The following is a 15053-nucleotide window of genomic DNA, read 5'->3' on the forward strand; positions in this document are numbered from 1 at the left end:
TTGGAGCTGGGTCCTGCCTGCTGTCCGGGACTCGCTGCCCACCAACCGCCCCCACCCGCCACACTCTGTTCTACAGGGACAGAAGGGTCTGTGTGTGCCAGGGGCCCTTGGATGTCTCTGTATCCATGGACAGAAGGGTCTGTGTGTGCCAGGGGCCCTTGGATGTCTCTGTATCCATGGATAGAAGAATCTATCTATCTGTGCAAGGGGCCCTTGGATTTCTCTGTATCCATGGACAGAAGGGTCTGTCTGTACAAAGGTTTCCATAATGCTGTTGTACCCCTGGGTGTGGAACAAACAAGGAGAGTAAAAGTGTCAGTCATGTTGCTTGCACACTCCTTCCTTTGGATACAAGACACACCAATGCACACCCCCATGTATAGATACATTAAAAGGATAGGGATGGATAGAGATTTCCCCCAGAGCTCTGACTTTGGCATAAACTCACCTTGCACCTTGTAAGCAGGCAGCCATGGGATTTTCTTCCCAGCTCTGTATGAGTAGGTATCCAAGAGCTGAAGGAGCAGCATTCAGAAGCAGTTTCAGGATTTCTAGGCAGGAAGTGGAGCTCACAACATCCACATAACTCGCCGTAGTCATCAGGATGGGCTGCTGGTTCTTTAGGAATGTGGCACGATGGAGACGCGAGACTTGGAAAAATCCCAGCTCTCTGTAGATTTGAGCAAAGGGGGAGCAGCAGAAACACTTTGTGTCTGCTTTGGGGACACGAGGTCCAAGGAGCTGGGGTGGCAGAGGGTGACCTGGGCTGGTAGCAGGTCAGGTCCTGTGTCATGACAACATAGAGTGGCACAGGACAAAACTAAAAGCATGCACAAGCACACTGATGAAGACTTTCTGATGCTGCACATCCTACAGGAAAAGCTGCTGTCACACAATCCATTGGAATTTATAACTTTTATTTGCAATACTTTAGGTCCAAGTTTCAAACTGCAATATTTTTACACTCAAGACACAGTCATGCACAATCCATATTTCAATTTCCTATTGCTTTAACCACAATTTAAAATAACTTAATATTGGAAACAAAACCCAAAATCTTTAAAAAAAGGATGCTGAGGTCAATAAGATGGATCCATGCCATCAGCACATTTACAAAGTAAATAACTTAGTTCTCCTTTTAAAAAGATCAGTTACCTCTTAATCCAAAGTTACAGAAGATTTTTCACTACACATTTGTTTTTTGTTTTTCTCTTTCGTATTTTTTCTGTTTTTTCTTTTCTTTTTTCTTTTTTTTAAACAGATAACACGTCCTAAAAAAGGAATGTACAGCAAAATGAGATACATTTCTGATAAACAATGAAAATGTAGGCTCCTCCTCTGTTTACTTTTGTCTGGATACCCTGAAGAAAAAGATCTAGCACACACCAGCATAGGTGTAAACTGGTTGCTTTGGACTAAACTGGAGTTTAGCACTGGTGACATCCTGATCCAGTCAAGAGTTGCAGAATTCCTTTGCAGATCTCAAACCATGTGTTTGCAGGCACAGCACCTGCAGTGCTGACGCACCAGTGCACGAGAATAACTCTGCCAACGTTCCCCCACGGCATTTGGGCTCTGCCCAAGAAGGAGGTGCTGCAGTCCCTGGTTCCTGGCTCCTGTGTGGAGCAGCTCCTTTCCTGCTGGCTGAGCTGCTCAGGCAGCCCCTGGCCCTGCAGGGCTGAGGCCTTTCCTTCCCCCTGGCTGTGCTACAGACGGATTTAGCAGCATTGATTAACGTGGGGATACACAGAGGGACCAAAAGCAGTTGCCTTTGTACAGCTTAAGCTCAAAGGTCAAAAATCTCAAGAGACAAGGTGGAAGAGACTCACAGGCTGCCTGTTTGCTCTGCTGACCCACTTGTGACCAGTTTTGTGTGAGGCAGAGTGAGAAAAAGGGGCAGCTCCCACTCACCCAGGCAGCCAAGGGACCCATCCAGCCCAGGGCCTGGGGCACTGTCAGCACCTGCTGCTTCAGCAACCAGTTCAGTTGTAATTGAAGCAACAACCAAATTCTCACTGGCTCCAGAGGGAGCAGCAACAGTGCTTGAATTTGATCCCTAAGCCTGGAGCAGGGCTGGACACACAGCATGCAGCAGCAAATGGACCTTTCAAAACAACCTCCTGCCACTGTTCCCTCCCATTTGCAGTGGTGTCACACCACCTGAGGCATCTGGGAGCCCTCCATGCACTGCCTTCAGATGGCAGGCCCTGGGCTCCTGGAGGTCTTGCTCCCTCCCCATATCGAGTTTCCAGATGGAAAAGGCTGCTGTGACCAGGCAGCTCAAAGGACAGAGAAATGAGGGTCTCAACCACTTTATCTGTGCCCGTTACACAGTCTTGGGTAGCAGCCACTGAGCACAGGGGCAGCAAAGGGCACAGAAAGAGGGACAAAACTATTCAAGTGCAGAGACTGGGAAGAGTGAGACCTGGGAGAAGTAACATGCTGCTTCATTCCACCCTTTTGGGAAGCTCTTTCTTGCTTCAAACCCCTGAGAGGCATGAAGGGCAGAGAGGAGGTTGCACATAAATGATACTCATGTTTTCACACACTCACCCTCTCAGTGTTCTAGAAGAAATTGGATGAGATGTATTCTTCTCCCCCAGTCATCTCATTTAGCATGAGCTGCTCAGCACTAGGAGCTAAAGGAGCTGAAGCCTTAGGCCACAAGAGCTGACCAAGATGAAACTTTTTGATCAAAATGAAGTTGCCAACATGGACCTAGCTGAATCCAGCAAACAGAATCACAGAACTGCAGAATACTTTATGTTGGAAAAGACCTCTGGATACCAGGGTCAGAACCTGTTCTAGTGGCTGGCATCCATAAACCTCTAACACCAGGAGCTGTGATTCCAAGGTGTGTGCACATGGGTCTGACAGCTCTTCTGACCTGCATTCCAACCCAGGCCATGGTGCCCAACCCTGCTCCTGCTGGGTCTGTGCCTCAGTTGGGTGAGGCAGGTGCTGCTCACAAGCCTCCAGCAGCTGCAAAGATGGTGCCACCAAAGAGAGCAGAAAGTACCTTACACACAGGTGCTGCAGCTGATGTGTGTCTGCTTGGAAACTGTGCAGGACAAAGTCACTGTGATCACAGGCTATTAAATCAATTAGCAGTTTCCAGTATTATCAACTTTAACCAATGATATTGCCCCCAGTTTCCTCAGGGTCAGATTCTCACAGAACTCAAGTGCTTGCCTGGGGGAATTGCTAAGCAGCAAGAACAAGGCTTGCAGGCTTGTACCCACATGGCAGCCCCAAGGGCACTCATACAGAGCATATGGGCACCCCTCCTCTTTGCTGTAAGACCAGTTTTTCTTTTGAGATAACTCTTGTAACCAAAGGTACATGCAACTGTTGGTAGGCTCAGGCCAGTGATGGTTTGCAGGCATGATGCACACCTAGGATTATGGCAATCAGCTCTTAACTGCATCCAAAGAGAGATGGATAAGTAAGATTCTTCAAGTTTCAGTGAGAAAAATAAAATTACCCCGTCAGCTCAAGGACAGACACAAGAAAAGAGAGGTTTTGAAGATCCCTGAAGTGCAAATCACACTCAAAAAAAGCTTGGATGGTTTCTCTTGAAAGACAAAGGTTATCCTTTTTCTGCTTCCTGAAAACTTGGGATAAAATTGGAGATATTTACCTGGTATGGGGAGTGGAGAAGAAAAAAAAAAGGGGGGATGAACACTTATATTTATAGGTCTTCATCAACCCATCTTAAAGTTGCTGCACATCTGGGCATGAATGAATGGTCCAAGACCAGGATGTGTATGGACCACTGACTTGGCAGCACTTAGCAAGGCAAAGCTGGCACTTGAGTGCATTCCTGGGTGTCAAGCAAAGAAACACTGGCTCCTTCCTTTAATGGCAGATGTCACAGGGCTCTCTCTGGCTCTTTGCTCACTGGATTTGCTCAGGACTGGACTAAGAAATACAAATATTTACATGCTCAGTGTGAGGAATAGTCAGTAGCCACACCAAGGATTATATACTGGAAATAGCTGCTGTATGGACAATAGAGTACAGTGACATTTCCTACAACTAGAGGACAGGAGACAGGTGCTTCCCTTCTCGTGGTGACTGGAGTGTGCTTCATTTTTGGTGGCAGGACATAGGGAAGGACTGACTCAAAGACCTGCCAAAGTGCAGCCACAGGCTTCAAAGAAACTCAGCACAAACCCTTGAGTTCTTTTGTGTGTAGTGGACTGGCCAATCATTAGCCAAAGATGAAGAATAAATATATTTACATGGACACAAGAAGTGAGAATGGAACCCTGGCCCAAGTTTGGGATCCAACCCTGAGAGCACTGTAAGATCCACCCCTGTGCAGGTTCCCAGGAGTGCATGCAGGAGCTGTATGGAATTGTACATAGGTACGGTTGTATTTTTTTTCTTTTTTCTTAAATAAATAAACTTTTCTGTGCTTCTCAAACTTCCCTGACTTTACTGCTACCTTGCTTTTGTCCCAAAACACATTTAAACCACAGTGAGCTACTGGCTCATTTTCATGTCTTCATTGCAGGGATGGGAATCATAGTCAAGTTCTTGGCTAGGGTATTTCACTGTTTAATTTAAAAATGAAGACAATTAACCGATCTTTTAAAACCTTGGAATAAAAGTGTCTGAAACTTTTAGTTTTCATTTTGCAACAGAAACAGACTATTTCTAATACTTCAAAAATATATATAACTAATTGCTTGATCTGAGGATAGCAGTCAGAAAACCCAAGGTGGCTCCAGAGATTTTACAGTATTTGTCTCTCTCCTTTCTGCAAGGCCAATGCTCTACATCCTAATATACTCTGTGAGCCTGTAAATAATGTATAAGACTTGACCCCCTCAGGACTGGACTTTTGTGGGTTTGTGTTGTTGGGTTTTTTAAAAATACTTGTGTCTTTTCTACATTTAATATCCAGGCTGGGAGGATACAAACAGAGCTGCCATCTTTCAGTATCAGTGAGTGTGAATCAGCACCAGAGACTGTCCCAAGCACGGAGCCACAGGGATACTGCAGGAACATTCCCTGCCTGTCACACAGTCTCAGCTGGGCAGGTACAGTCCATGCTGAAAACAGCTACAGCAGAGATTATTTCTGCTGAATCTTGTCTGCCTCCCAGGAACTGGTTTTAAAGAAAAATCTCTAGATTTGCTGATGCAAAGTAAAAGGAATATAGTATTTAATAAAATTAAAAGTAAGGCCTCTTAGGACAGCAGCTGTCTTTAGAAAGTCAGTGCCAACAATATTCTGTATGCTGAGGCATACACTGATTAGGAAAAAAAAAAGCTACCATTTGATTTCCTTATTTTTCATACCTGCTGTCTTCTGGAAAGTCGTGGTGGTGGGGTTTTTTTGAAGTAGAGATGCTAAAATACTTATAGGTAAAGGAAAAAAATAGGAAATTCCCCCCTTTGCCAATCAAATAGAGTAGTTTGTTAACAGAAGTATTTAGACTGTATGTCCAGCAAACATGTGCATTACAAAGTGCTTTCCTTTTAAAGGATGGTTGTCTGTTTTGTGGATAGGAAAAAATAAAATACATACTGGAAACAGAAACTGTCACTCATTTCTTCACTTCTTACAGGAATACAAACATATTTCATCCTGCTGAATGCTTTACACATTGAGAGCAGCCCATCTCCAGCCCAAATTACTCTTTCACAAGGAAGCTTCTCCTACAGACACAGATCTTGAGCTGACAGACAAAAATGGGACCTCACAAGAGAAACAAAGTCTTCTAAACAGAACAGAATCATTCATGTTGGAAAAGACTTCTGAGCTCGTGGAGTCCAACCATCAACCCAGCACTGCCAAGCCCACCACTAAACCTGTCCCCAAGTGCCCTATCTACAAGTCTTTTTAAATCCCTCCAGAGATGGTGACCCAACCTCTGCACTGCACAGCCTCTTCCAATGCTTGACCATCCTTTGGGTGAAGAGATTTTTCCTATATCCAATCTAAACCTTCCCTGGCGCAACTTGCAGCCATTTCCTCTTGTCCCATTGCTTGTTATTTGGGAAAAGAGTGATTCCCCCATTGCTCCCACCTCTTTTCAGGTAGCTGGATACTGCTGGCTCATGTTCAGTTGCTCTCAACAAGCACTCCCAGCTCTTTTCCCACCAGGCATTTCCCAGCCACTCTTTCCCAAGCCTGGAGCTGCAGGGCGTTGTTGTGACCCAAGTGCAGGATCTGACACTCTGCCTTGTTGAACCTCATCCAACTGGCCTTGGACCAACAATCCAGCCTGTCCAGATCCCTCTGCAGAGCCCTCCTGTCCTCCAGCAGATCAACACTCCAACCCAGCCTGGTGTTACCTGAGGGTGCCCTCGATCCCCTCATCCAGATCACTGACACAGATATTGAACACAACTGGCTCCAGCACCCAGCCCCGGTGCACCCCTAGTGACAGCCCCAGCTGGATGTCACTCCATTCCCCACGGCTCTCTGGGCCCAGCCATCCATCCAGGTTTATTTCCCAGAGAACAGTGTATCCATCCAAGCCATGAGCAGCCAGTTTCTCCAGGAGAAAGCTGTGGGAAACACTGACACACGGTTTACTAAATTCCAGGGAGACACATCCATAGCTGTTCCCCTCATGCCCTAGGCAGGTCATGCTGTTGTAAAAGGACATCAGGCAGGTCAGGCAGCACCTGCCTATCACAAACCCAAACTAGATGGGCCTGATCCCATGGATGTCCTGTATGTGCTATGTGATGGCACTCCAGATGATCTGCTCCATGACTTTTCCCAGCACTGAGGTCAGGGTGACAGACCTGTAATTCCCAAGATCCTCCTTCCAGATCTTCCTGTAGATCAATGTCACATTTGCCACAGTTCAATCACATGGGATCTTGTCCTTAGCCAGGACTGCTGGTAAATGATGGAAAGGGGCTCAGTAGGCTTGGATACTCCTGCCCTCACGTACCTGCTGTAGCTCTGGCCCGAAGTGGAGGAAGTCCTCTTGTTGGGCACATGTCCCACAGCTGTACTCATGCTGCTGCCACCAGGACTAGCCTAAGAGCAGCACACAGCCTGCAACTGACACCTGACTGGCAGCCCAATCCTACCAGAGCTCTGTCTGGGCTGCTGCATGGATTATGGTGGGTGAAGGACTTAGAGAAGCCATAGCTTTCTGCTGTGTGGACACCACTGCTCCCTGGTCAAGCTGGCAGGGCTTCAGCACCTTCCTGCACAGCCTTCTGCACCATCTGCTGTGCTATGGCCTCTTAGCCTGTCCTGGCCACTCTCGCTCCCCAGGGGCTTCTATAATGGGGAGAAAGCTTGGCTGCCATTGATCCAGCTCCTGTCAACCACTGTTGCTCCAGCTGTGGGCTCCTGGTGGCTTCCTCAGCTCCTCCCGACGTTCCTCCAGTCCAGAAAGCAGAGCTGCTTGCCTTGGTGTGTTATTTGGCCATCTGAAAAATTGGACCTGTTGTGCTCCCCGGGAAATGAAGAAAAGTTAATTTCTGCTTAGCTGTGGTAACTCAGGGAGGTTTGCCCCTGCCAAGGACACTGCAGTGGCCAGCGAGAGTGAGGGCAGCAGCAGTAAGGACACTTGCGACACTCGCGAGCGACACAAAGACTGCAACTAAACAGGATGCCAAAGCCAGACATGCTCCTGGCCTGATTCAAGAGCAGCCCAAGCATCCTTCATTCCTGCTGGCCAGACATGAAGGTGGTGAGCAGCTTAAAGGCTATTTAACCCTTGGCAGGACCAGGCCAACGTGAAGATCTAGAGCAGAAAGCTGTTTTACTGTCGGGGCTTTTTTGCTCACTGGGTGCATGTTGCTTCAGTTGCTGTTTTGAAGGTCTTGCATGAGTTGTACTCCTAAAATACAGCAACAAATATGCCATGCAAATGCTTTTACTGAGTGAAGCCACACTATGTCTTTCAGAAACAAATAAATAAAACACAAATTGCATACTGAAAGTATTTTGCTCCCTTCCAAATCTGCTGACTAGTCAAGCACAATCCTCAGGCACATCCCCAATTCCATCTCTTGCAGGAACTCAAGAGCTTCATTGCGGAGTGCTTGCCATACGTAGGACAGCAGAAAGCAGGCTGGCCTGGTGCCTCCAAGTAATTCTGCAATTAATTCCACTTTGCCTTTCACACCTTTGTTCTTGCTCAGTGCACAGTTCCAGCTTTTAAGGCGCTTTCTTCCCGAACTGGCTGCTGCACTGGCTCCTGCAGATCTGAACTGTGCAGGTTGTTCCCTGTGTCAGCCTCAGTTCCCAGGGCATAACTCCTGTCCCTAAAGGATGCTCACCTGTGCAGGAGCCTGCAGAGCAGCCTGGTCCCCCCACCACCTCTGCTGAGAATTCCACAGACACTAGGAACCCTTCCCAGGAGCTACAAGACAGCTGGGAGAAGAACAGGCACCCTCAGAAGCGACACCACCGCTCTGCTCTGTTTGCTCTTCTCTACTCCTGCAGAGACTCAGGATGGCCAATCCCACCAGGCTGTGCCTTTCTCAGCATGGCCACGATTTCCCTGGAGAACAGCCCCCACCCAGTTTGGCTCTGAGACAGGAGGATTAGTCCTGTCCCAGGAGGAGGCACCCACGGCCAGGCTGCTGCCTCTTGCTGTTCCCAGCCTGGCTCTGCCGATGCTCAGGCTGCTCTGGGCTCTGCTGGGGCTCAGCCCCAGGCACAGCTGGGCCCACTCTCCCCTCACACTGCTCTGACAGCTTTGCATCAGACAAACCTGTTCTGAGCACACCAACTGATCTTTCTGCTGTGTCAGCTGAGTCAGACTCTCACCCGGGCAGAGATTGCAGTCAGGGGTACAAATGCAATTGGCAAGAACCAAACTACTACACAGTCCCAGCTGAACTCTTTATCTCCACAGGATGTTTTGTCTGTCCCATCTTCATTCCTTTTTGGTTGGAAATGCAATTGCACTTTCTTCCTCATGTAGAAGTACCACAACTGGGCAAAAACTGGCAAGTGGGCCGTATTCAAAAGGCAGTCTGGAGTTGATGAATGAAGAATTGCCCTTCTCCAATTCCAAACCATACCAAAAACCCCATAAACACGACTTTACATCGTTAAGAAAGAACTGACAATTTAAAAGTGAATGTACAGCTTATTCACAGGGTGAGAAGGAAGGGAATCTTCCAACTGAATTTGCTTTACCTTGGAAATGACTGAGGCAGCAAAGCATTTTCTGTCATTACCTCTCTGTCCTTAGCCCCGATTCATCTCAAAAATAAATTAAGGAGCCAGAAAGCAGGAAGAAGACAAATGATAATTTTTTACTCCTTGAGGAACTGGGGTGGTCCTACCACCATGACTGTGACCGTTGGTTTGTTCATCCATCCATCTGTCCCGCAGCATGAGAGTTGAGGTTTTACAGAGTTTGTGTTCTCAGTCCTGCTCTGAGCTGGCAGGGCAGAAAGCCGACCTGCAGTGCTAGCGGCTGCTGTTCTTAATTGCTTCCTTCGCTGCAATGATCAGAGGAGTCAGGCTCGAGAGTGGCTTGGCTAGTTTTAAAAATGGATGCTGCCCAAGGGAAAGAAACAAGAAAAGTACCATTACTTTCCAAACTCAGTTCCTCACAGACTCAACCAGGATTCCACTCCTTACCAGAAATACTCAGAAACAGGACTGAGGGGACCATCTGCACTTCCACCTTCATGTCCAGGACATTGCTATCACAGGCAAACAGGGCCCACACACCTATCAATCCATTTTTCCAGGTGTATTCTGTTTGCTGGGATTTTTGCCCTGCCAGTGCTCTGGGAATGCTGCTTGCTGCTCCAGAGCTTTGTTCCTTTCAGGAAACTCAAAAGACTAACTTAGGTTCTCCCTTTCTAAAGACACAGACTATGTTAATTGTCAAAAAAGATGTGTGTAAGTCATTCCTTAGGAAACTCCAATACCTCTAAAAAATGTGTAACCCAGTAGGATTTAGGCTCATGTGTTTTCTGAAGACCTGTAGTGAGGTACAGGTTTTCAGCAGCAAGTCAAGAGCAGGGACACAAGTGGCAGAGTGCTGATGGACTCTGGTTTGCAGGGAGAGCAGTGTCTATCTTTCCATCCCCTGGCCCTCCTGTGCTGGCTGGCACCTTCCTTCCCAGCAGGGACAGTCAAGTGGCATATTCTGCAGCTCTGTCTCTGCCACAACACCTGGCAGCAAACCTCAAGCAGCCTGACTGTGCCAGGAAGCAAACAGGGCTGGGACAAGTCCTGATCAGCTTTACCTGTTTTGGGTGGCACAAACCTCTAAAAATGGAGCTTGGTGGCAGAAACCTCTAAGACAGGAGCAGGAGGGACAAGCTGGGGCCCCCTCTGAGGCTCATGGTGTTCCCCCTACAGGCTCCTCCTTCCCACAGCCAAATCTCTGACACCTTGGCTGTCAACACCATTTCAGGCCTCTATACCTGGTATCATTCTACTTCAGTTATTTTGTCAAGAATTAAAACTGAATTTACTCCCAAAAGTACAAAACAGGGCCACAGAAATGACCAGGAGACAGAAAATATCTCCTCTGAGGAAAGGCTGAGAGACCTGGGCTTGCTCAGCCTGGAGAAGGGCAGATCCTGTGGAGACCTCACTTTGCAACTCTCCAATACTTCAAGGGGGCTTGTAAGAAAGTCGAGGACACATTTTTTAGCAGGGCCTGTTGCAACAGATCAAAAGGGACTGGTTTTTGACCCAAAGATGATCAATTTAGATTTGATCTAATTAAGAAATTGTTTACAAGGAGAGTGGTGAAACACTGGTACAGGTTGTCCAGGGATGTTGTAGGTGGAAGCCCATCTCTGGAAACATCCAAGGTCAGATCAGATGGGGCTCTGAGTGACCTAGTTTAAGAGATCCCAGCTCAGTCAGACTAGATGACCTTTAAAGGTCTCTTCCAACCCAAACCATTATAGGATTCTACTTAGTTTTCATTTGAAAGCACCAAGACTGGGGATTAATATGTGGGGGAGCCACCTGATGCCTTTATTTGATGAGAAAACTGACCCCTTGGACATCAGCTGCAGCTGCTTCCCAGCCTACCTGCAGGAGCTCCTTGGCAGAGCCTCGCCTGTCCACGTCCATCTCCAGGCAGCAGTTGAGGAAATCTCGGAACACGGCCGAGAGTCGCTCTGGGTTCTGCAGCTCTGGGGTCCCGTTTGTAGCTATCAGATACAGTGCCTGGAGACAGAGCAAACACAACACTGCTTCATTCACACCCAGAAATACTCACACTCCCTACTTTTACGTTCCAATCTCCACTGGCAGTTTCTTTCCTGGCAAAGGGCTGGAGATGACTTTCATACATCAAGAACAACAACAAAAAACCCCCCAAAAACCCTGATGCAGTCACAGCTATTCCAGCATCAAAATGATCTTGCCTTGACAGCTGATTTCATTGGCTGACTTGGTTAATAGGGACTACATCAGCACATTTTACTTCTCCAAGTACTGACACAGCTTTACAGGCCATTTTAAAGAGTCAGTGTGGTTCAAATATATTATTTCAAAGAATTATTACACAAAATGCATCTGTGCAGAGCTCACTGGTCCCTAAAGTATGGCTTCCATAAAACACAATTAATTAATTTTTTTGCCTGTTCTTGATAAAAAAGAAAAAATCCATCAGCTTATACCTTGGATAAAAAATCAGAAACATTTGCAGTCTCACGTTCAACAGACATGTCAAATTGCACAAATATATTATGATGAAAAGGCAGAATTGGCAGACAGGACCCACCTTCAACTATCTTTCAGTAGCCTCTAAATTCCAAATTAGCTTCACTTATGTGGTAAAACTTTTAATAGTCTCATCAGAAAAAGGAGTAATTCCATCCCTACGGTAACCCTCCACTAATTTTAATACTCAAGTAAATGCATTAATGACATCCCCATCCCAGACACTGCCAGGCACAAAATAGGAGGTTTTGGCAGTTGGATTACTGAAGGCTTAGTGACATGAAGAAAGTGGCTTGGGCTAGGAAAGGAAAATGTTCTCTATATATTCAAGAAAATCCAACAACTAGTGTGTGCTATCAGCTAAAAAAAATTTGCTGTAAAAAGCAGTCTTGCTTTATAAGCTCTTCTGTTCAGAGGCAGCTGAGACCTCTTACACAGATCTCAAGTATATCTGACTGTGAATTTGGTCAGAAATAGGAAATCCAGTTATCTTTCTAACAGCTGACCTGAGGCTCTTGAGGAGTCCTAATCAACATTTCAGATTAAGGAAGCAGGGAATTTTCAGCATCCAGATCAACAACGTTCATCCTTTTCACCTGCTTTTACTGCCTTATACAAGGCAACTGCATTTTTTGCAAGTGAAATATGGGTTCACAGGAAACAAAAGCAAAACTGTGATGTGCAAAGGTCTCTGCTAGTACAACAGGGCTGCAGTGACAGAGGCCTAATGTCACCCTGCCACTACAGTGCACTCTGCTAATTCAGCACCAGTCTGAACCCAAACCTGTTTATTTCTTATCCACCCTCATGAGGTGACACAGTGGGCAACACTGCACATGTGTGCTTGGAACCAAAAAGCCCAGGCCACCTATCAAACCAAAGGAAGTCTTCCAAGAAAACTCAGGAACCTTTTTCAAGAAGTGTGAAAGACTTGTATAATTGAAAGAGTGAAATTTGTATAATTGGTGTATTCTTTTCTTAAGCAGCTGGGAGGTATGTCCTGACCTTCTGCAGTTTCTTCTGTCAGTCTGCAATACACAGTCTGGATGCCACAAATCAGAGAAAGCACAACCTTACAGCATGGAAAAACTAAAGATTATGCTCTATTTTAATTGTAGCCTTAACAAAACATATGTATGCATGTATACATATAGGTAAAAGTTAATTTTCTCATAAATTACCACAGGAATTAACTGTGCAGCATTTTGTTTCAGCTGTCAGTCATGAGGTTTTATCTGGTATGCATTCCTTCACTACTATCTACTCATTTGGTGTAAGAACTGGCCATTTCATTTTAAGATATTAGGATAAAACTGAAAACTTCAAAATACACTAGTTTTCTACAAGTATCTATGCTAAAAGATACTTTTAGAAATGTGTTTGATAATAAATAATTGCATTATTAGAACAGCGGTCTTTCCTGGAAGGTTCAGGTAATCAATCAGCACTGGTGAGACACTGAAGAGAGTTTTGTGCTTGCAGGTACAGCTTCAATGCTTATCATAAAGATTCCCCAACTGGAGAAGCACGGCACTTAAAAATTTTTGTCATTGGGAGATACAGCTCAAAAAGGGCAAAAAGAGTTCAAAAAGGGCATGAGAAATTTCAAGCATGGCTGAAGGCTGAAGTGGCAAGTTTCTGCAAAGGTACATGTCACTTTGCCTCTGAGCTTCTCACAGTGATGCAACCAAAGCTACAACAGATGCTGATGTGCTGTAGGAACATTTTTAGAAATGGGTCTTTGTAGAACCAGTTCAAGCTGATGTGAATGGGATTTTATCTCATGGAAGACAAAATATGGCACAAATTAGAAAGACAACAGTATCTGATATTTCACCCTACCCTGAGAGGATTTTCATTAAGGTAAGGAGGTTCTCCTTCCACCATTTCTATTGCCATGATCCCAAGTGACCAGATGTCCACCTTGGGGCCATATGCTTTTCTTGTTACAACTTCTGGTGCCATCCAGTAAGGAGTCCCCACCATTGTGCTCCGTTTACTCTGCTCAGGGGTGATCTGCGCACAGAAGCCAAAATCAGCTGAGGAGAAAAACAAATACTGTTAAAGCCAGCTTGAATTCCAAAACCAAGCAAAAGAACCCCCACTTTAGGTCTGAGAATGCACTGTGGAATCTAGCTGGAAAAGCAGCCATGCTGTGTTTCCTCAGGGCTGTAGCCAAGGTAATATGGAATTGGCCACTCAAAGAAACCCTCATGTTTCATCCACTGGCTTTTACTTAATCACTTGAAGCTTTAGACAGTAACTCCCTCCACTCTGGAAGGGTCATACACAAAGCAAAGCCACTCTTGACACCCTGTTTCTCTCTGGATCTCTCTGCACATTGCAGCTGTGCCCTCACAGCAGGGTCCAGGTGCTCCCACCAGCACCACCTTTGGAGAACTGGCTGTCACTCAAAAGGAATCCCCCACCCCACATCCAGGAATGCTGCATGTGACCAGGAATACCTACTCAATTTGACAGATCCATCCATCCCAAGAAGAATATTGTCACTTTTGATGTCTCTGTGGATCACTTGGTTGGAATGAAGGAAATCCAGGGCTTGCAGGCACTGGTAAGAGAAAAAAGAAATATAAGGGTAAAAATTCATGTCATGATTTCATCACACAAGACAGGAAATGGTTTTATGAGATTTCCTTTCTAGAGGAGTGGTGAGGAATGGCAGAACACAGTGCAGCCAAGGGAAGAGCTTGCTGCTCCAACCCTGTTACAGTCATGTCATTCTAGGGGAAGGCACATACTAGCTTTTGAAAGGGAAACATCAATTGTTGCTACAGGCTGTCCCTTGCAAACACAGACAGAATGACTGCTGCTGCAGTGGATCTGCTCTTTCTTCTCCATATAATGACAACACCACAGAAGCAGAAGCATCACCTTGTCCATGCAAACAGAAGCACAAGTGGACCCCTCACCTCCCGACAGACAGCAGCAATCTGTCCTTCATCCATACATGTCTCGGTGACAACATCAGTTAAAGAGCCTCCAGCCAAGTACTCCATCACCACCCACAGCTCATCACCTACAAGGTAGCTGAAAGGAGAAAACAATGCTGTGGGGATGAATGTGCATAGCCAAACTAATGAATAATCATAACCTACAACTGATTCGTGTCTCCAGGTCACTTGCAAATGAAGACAGAATAAAATGAAAAGGACATTCCTTCTAGGCTACACAGCTCTTGGAATCTGCACAGTGGAAAAAGGAGATATCTTAGGTGACAAGAAAGGGAAGAATGCACTTAGTAAGATAAGCAAACAAAGATAAATCTGGAACCAGGATACATGCCACCAGCTAGCTAATCATCTTAACTCATGAATTCCACCACTAACCCCAGGAATGAGGCAACATAACTTTCAAAGTTATCCATGGGAGGAGGGTGTGCACCACTGAGGACAGAA

At 46.0% G+C, this 15053-nt stretch overlaps 1 protein-coding gene across 4 annotated transcripts in view; it reads right to left on the minus strand.

Moving 5' to 3' along the window:
• Positions 1–900: 900 nt before the first annotated feature.
• Positions 901–15053, minus strand: part of PAK3 (p21 (RAC1) activated kinase 3) — a 125749-nt gene continuing 111596 nt past the window's right edge. For all 4 annotated transcript variants that reach the window (XM_077186138.1, XM_077186137.1, XM_077186136.1 and 1 more), the window contains exons 11-15: positions 14568–14685; positions 14107–14206; positions 13480–13676; positions 11002–11139; positions 901–9498 (exon numbers count right to left, since the gene is read on the minus strand). In XM_077186138.1, the coding sequence (XP_077042253.1) occupies positions 9409–9498; positions 11002–11139; positions 13480–13676; positions 14107–14206; positions 14568–14685 (643 nt within the window). In that variant the 3' untranslated portion in view covers positions 901–9408. The remainder of the gene's footprint in view (positions 9499–11001; positions 11140–13479; positions 13677–14106; positions 14207–14567; positions 14686–15053) is intronic.

This window comes from Agelaius phoeniceus, chromosome 14 (assembly GCF_051311805.1).
Source record: "Agelaius phoeniceus isolate bAgePho1 chromosome 14, bAgePho1.hap1, whole genome shotgun sequence".
Taxonomy (NCBI): Eukaryota; Metazoa; Chordata; class Aves; order Passeriformes; family Icteridae; genus Agelaius; species Agelaius phoeniceus.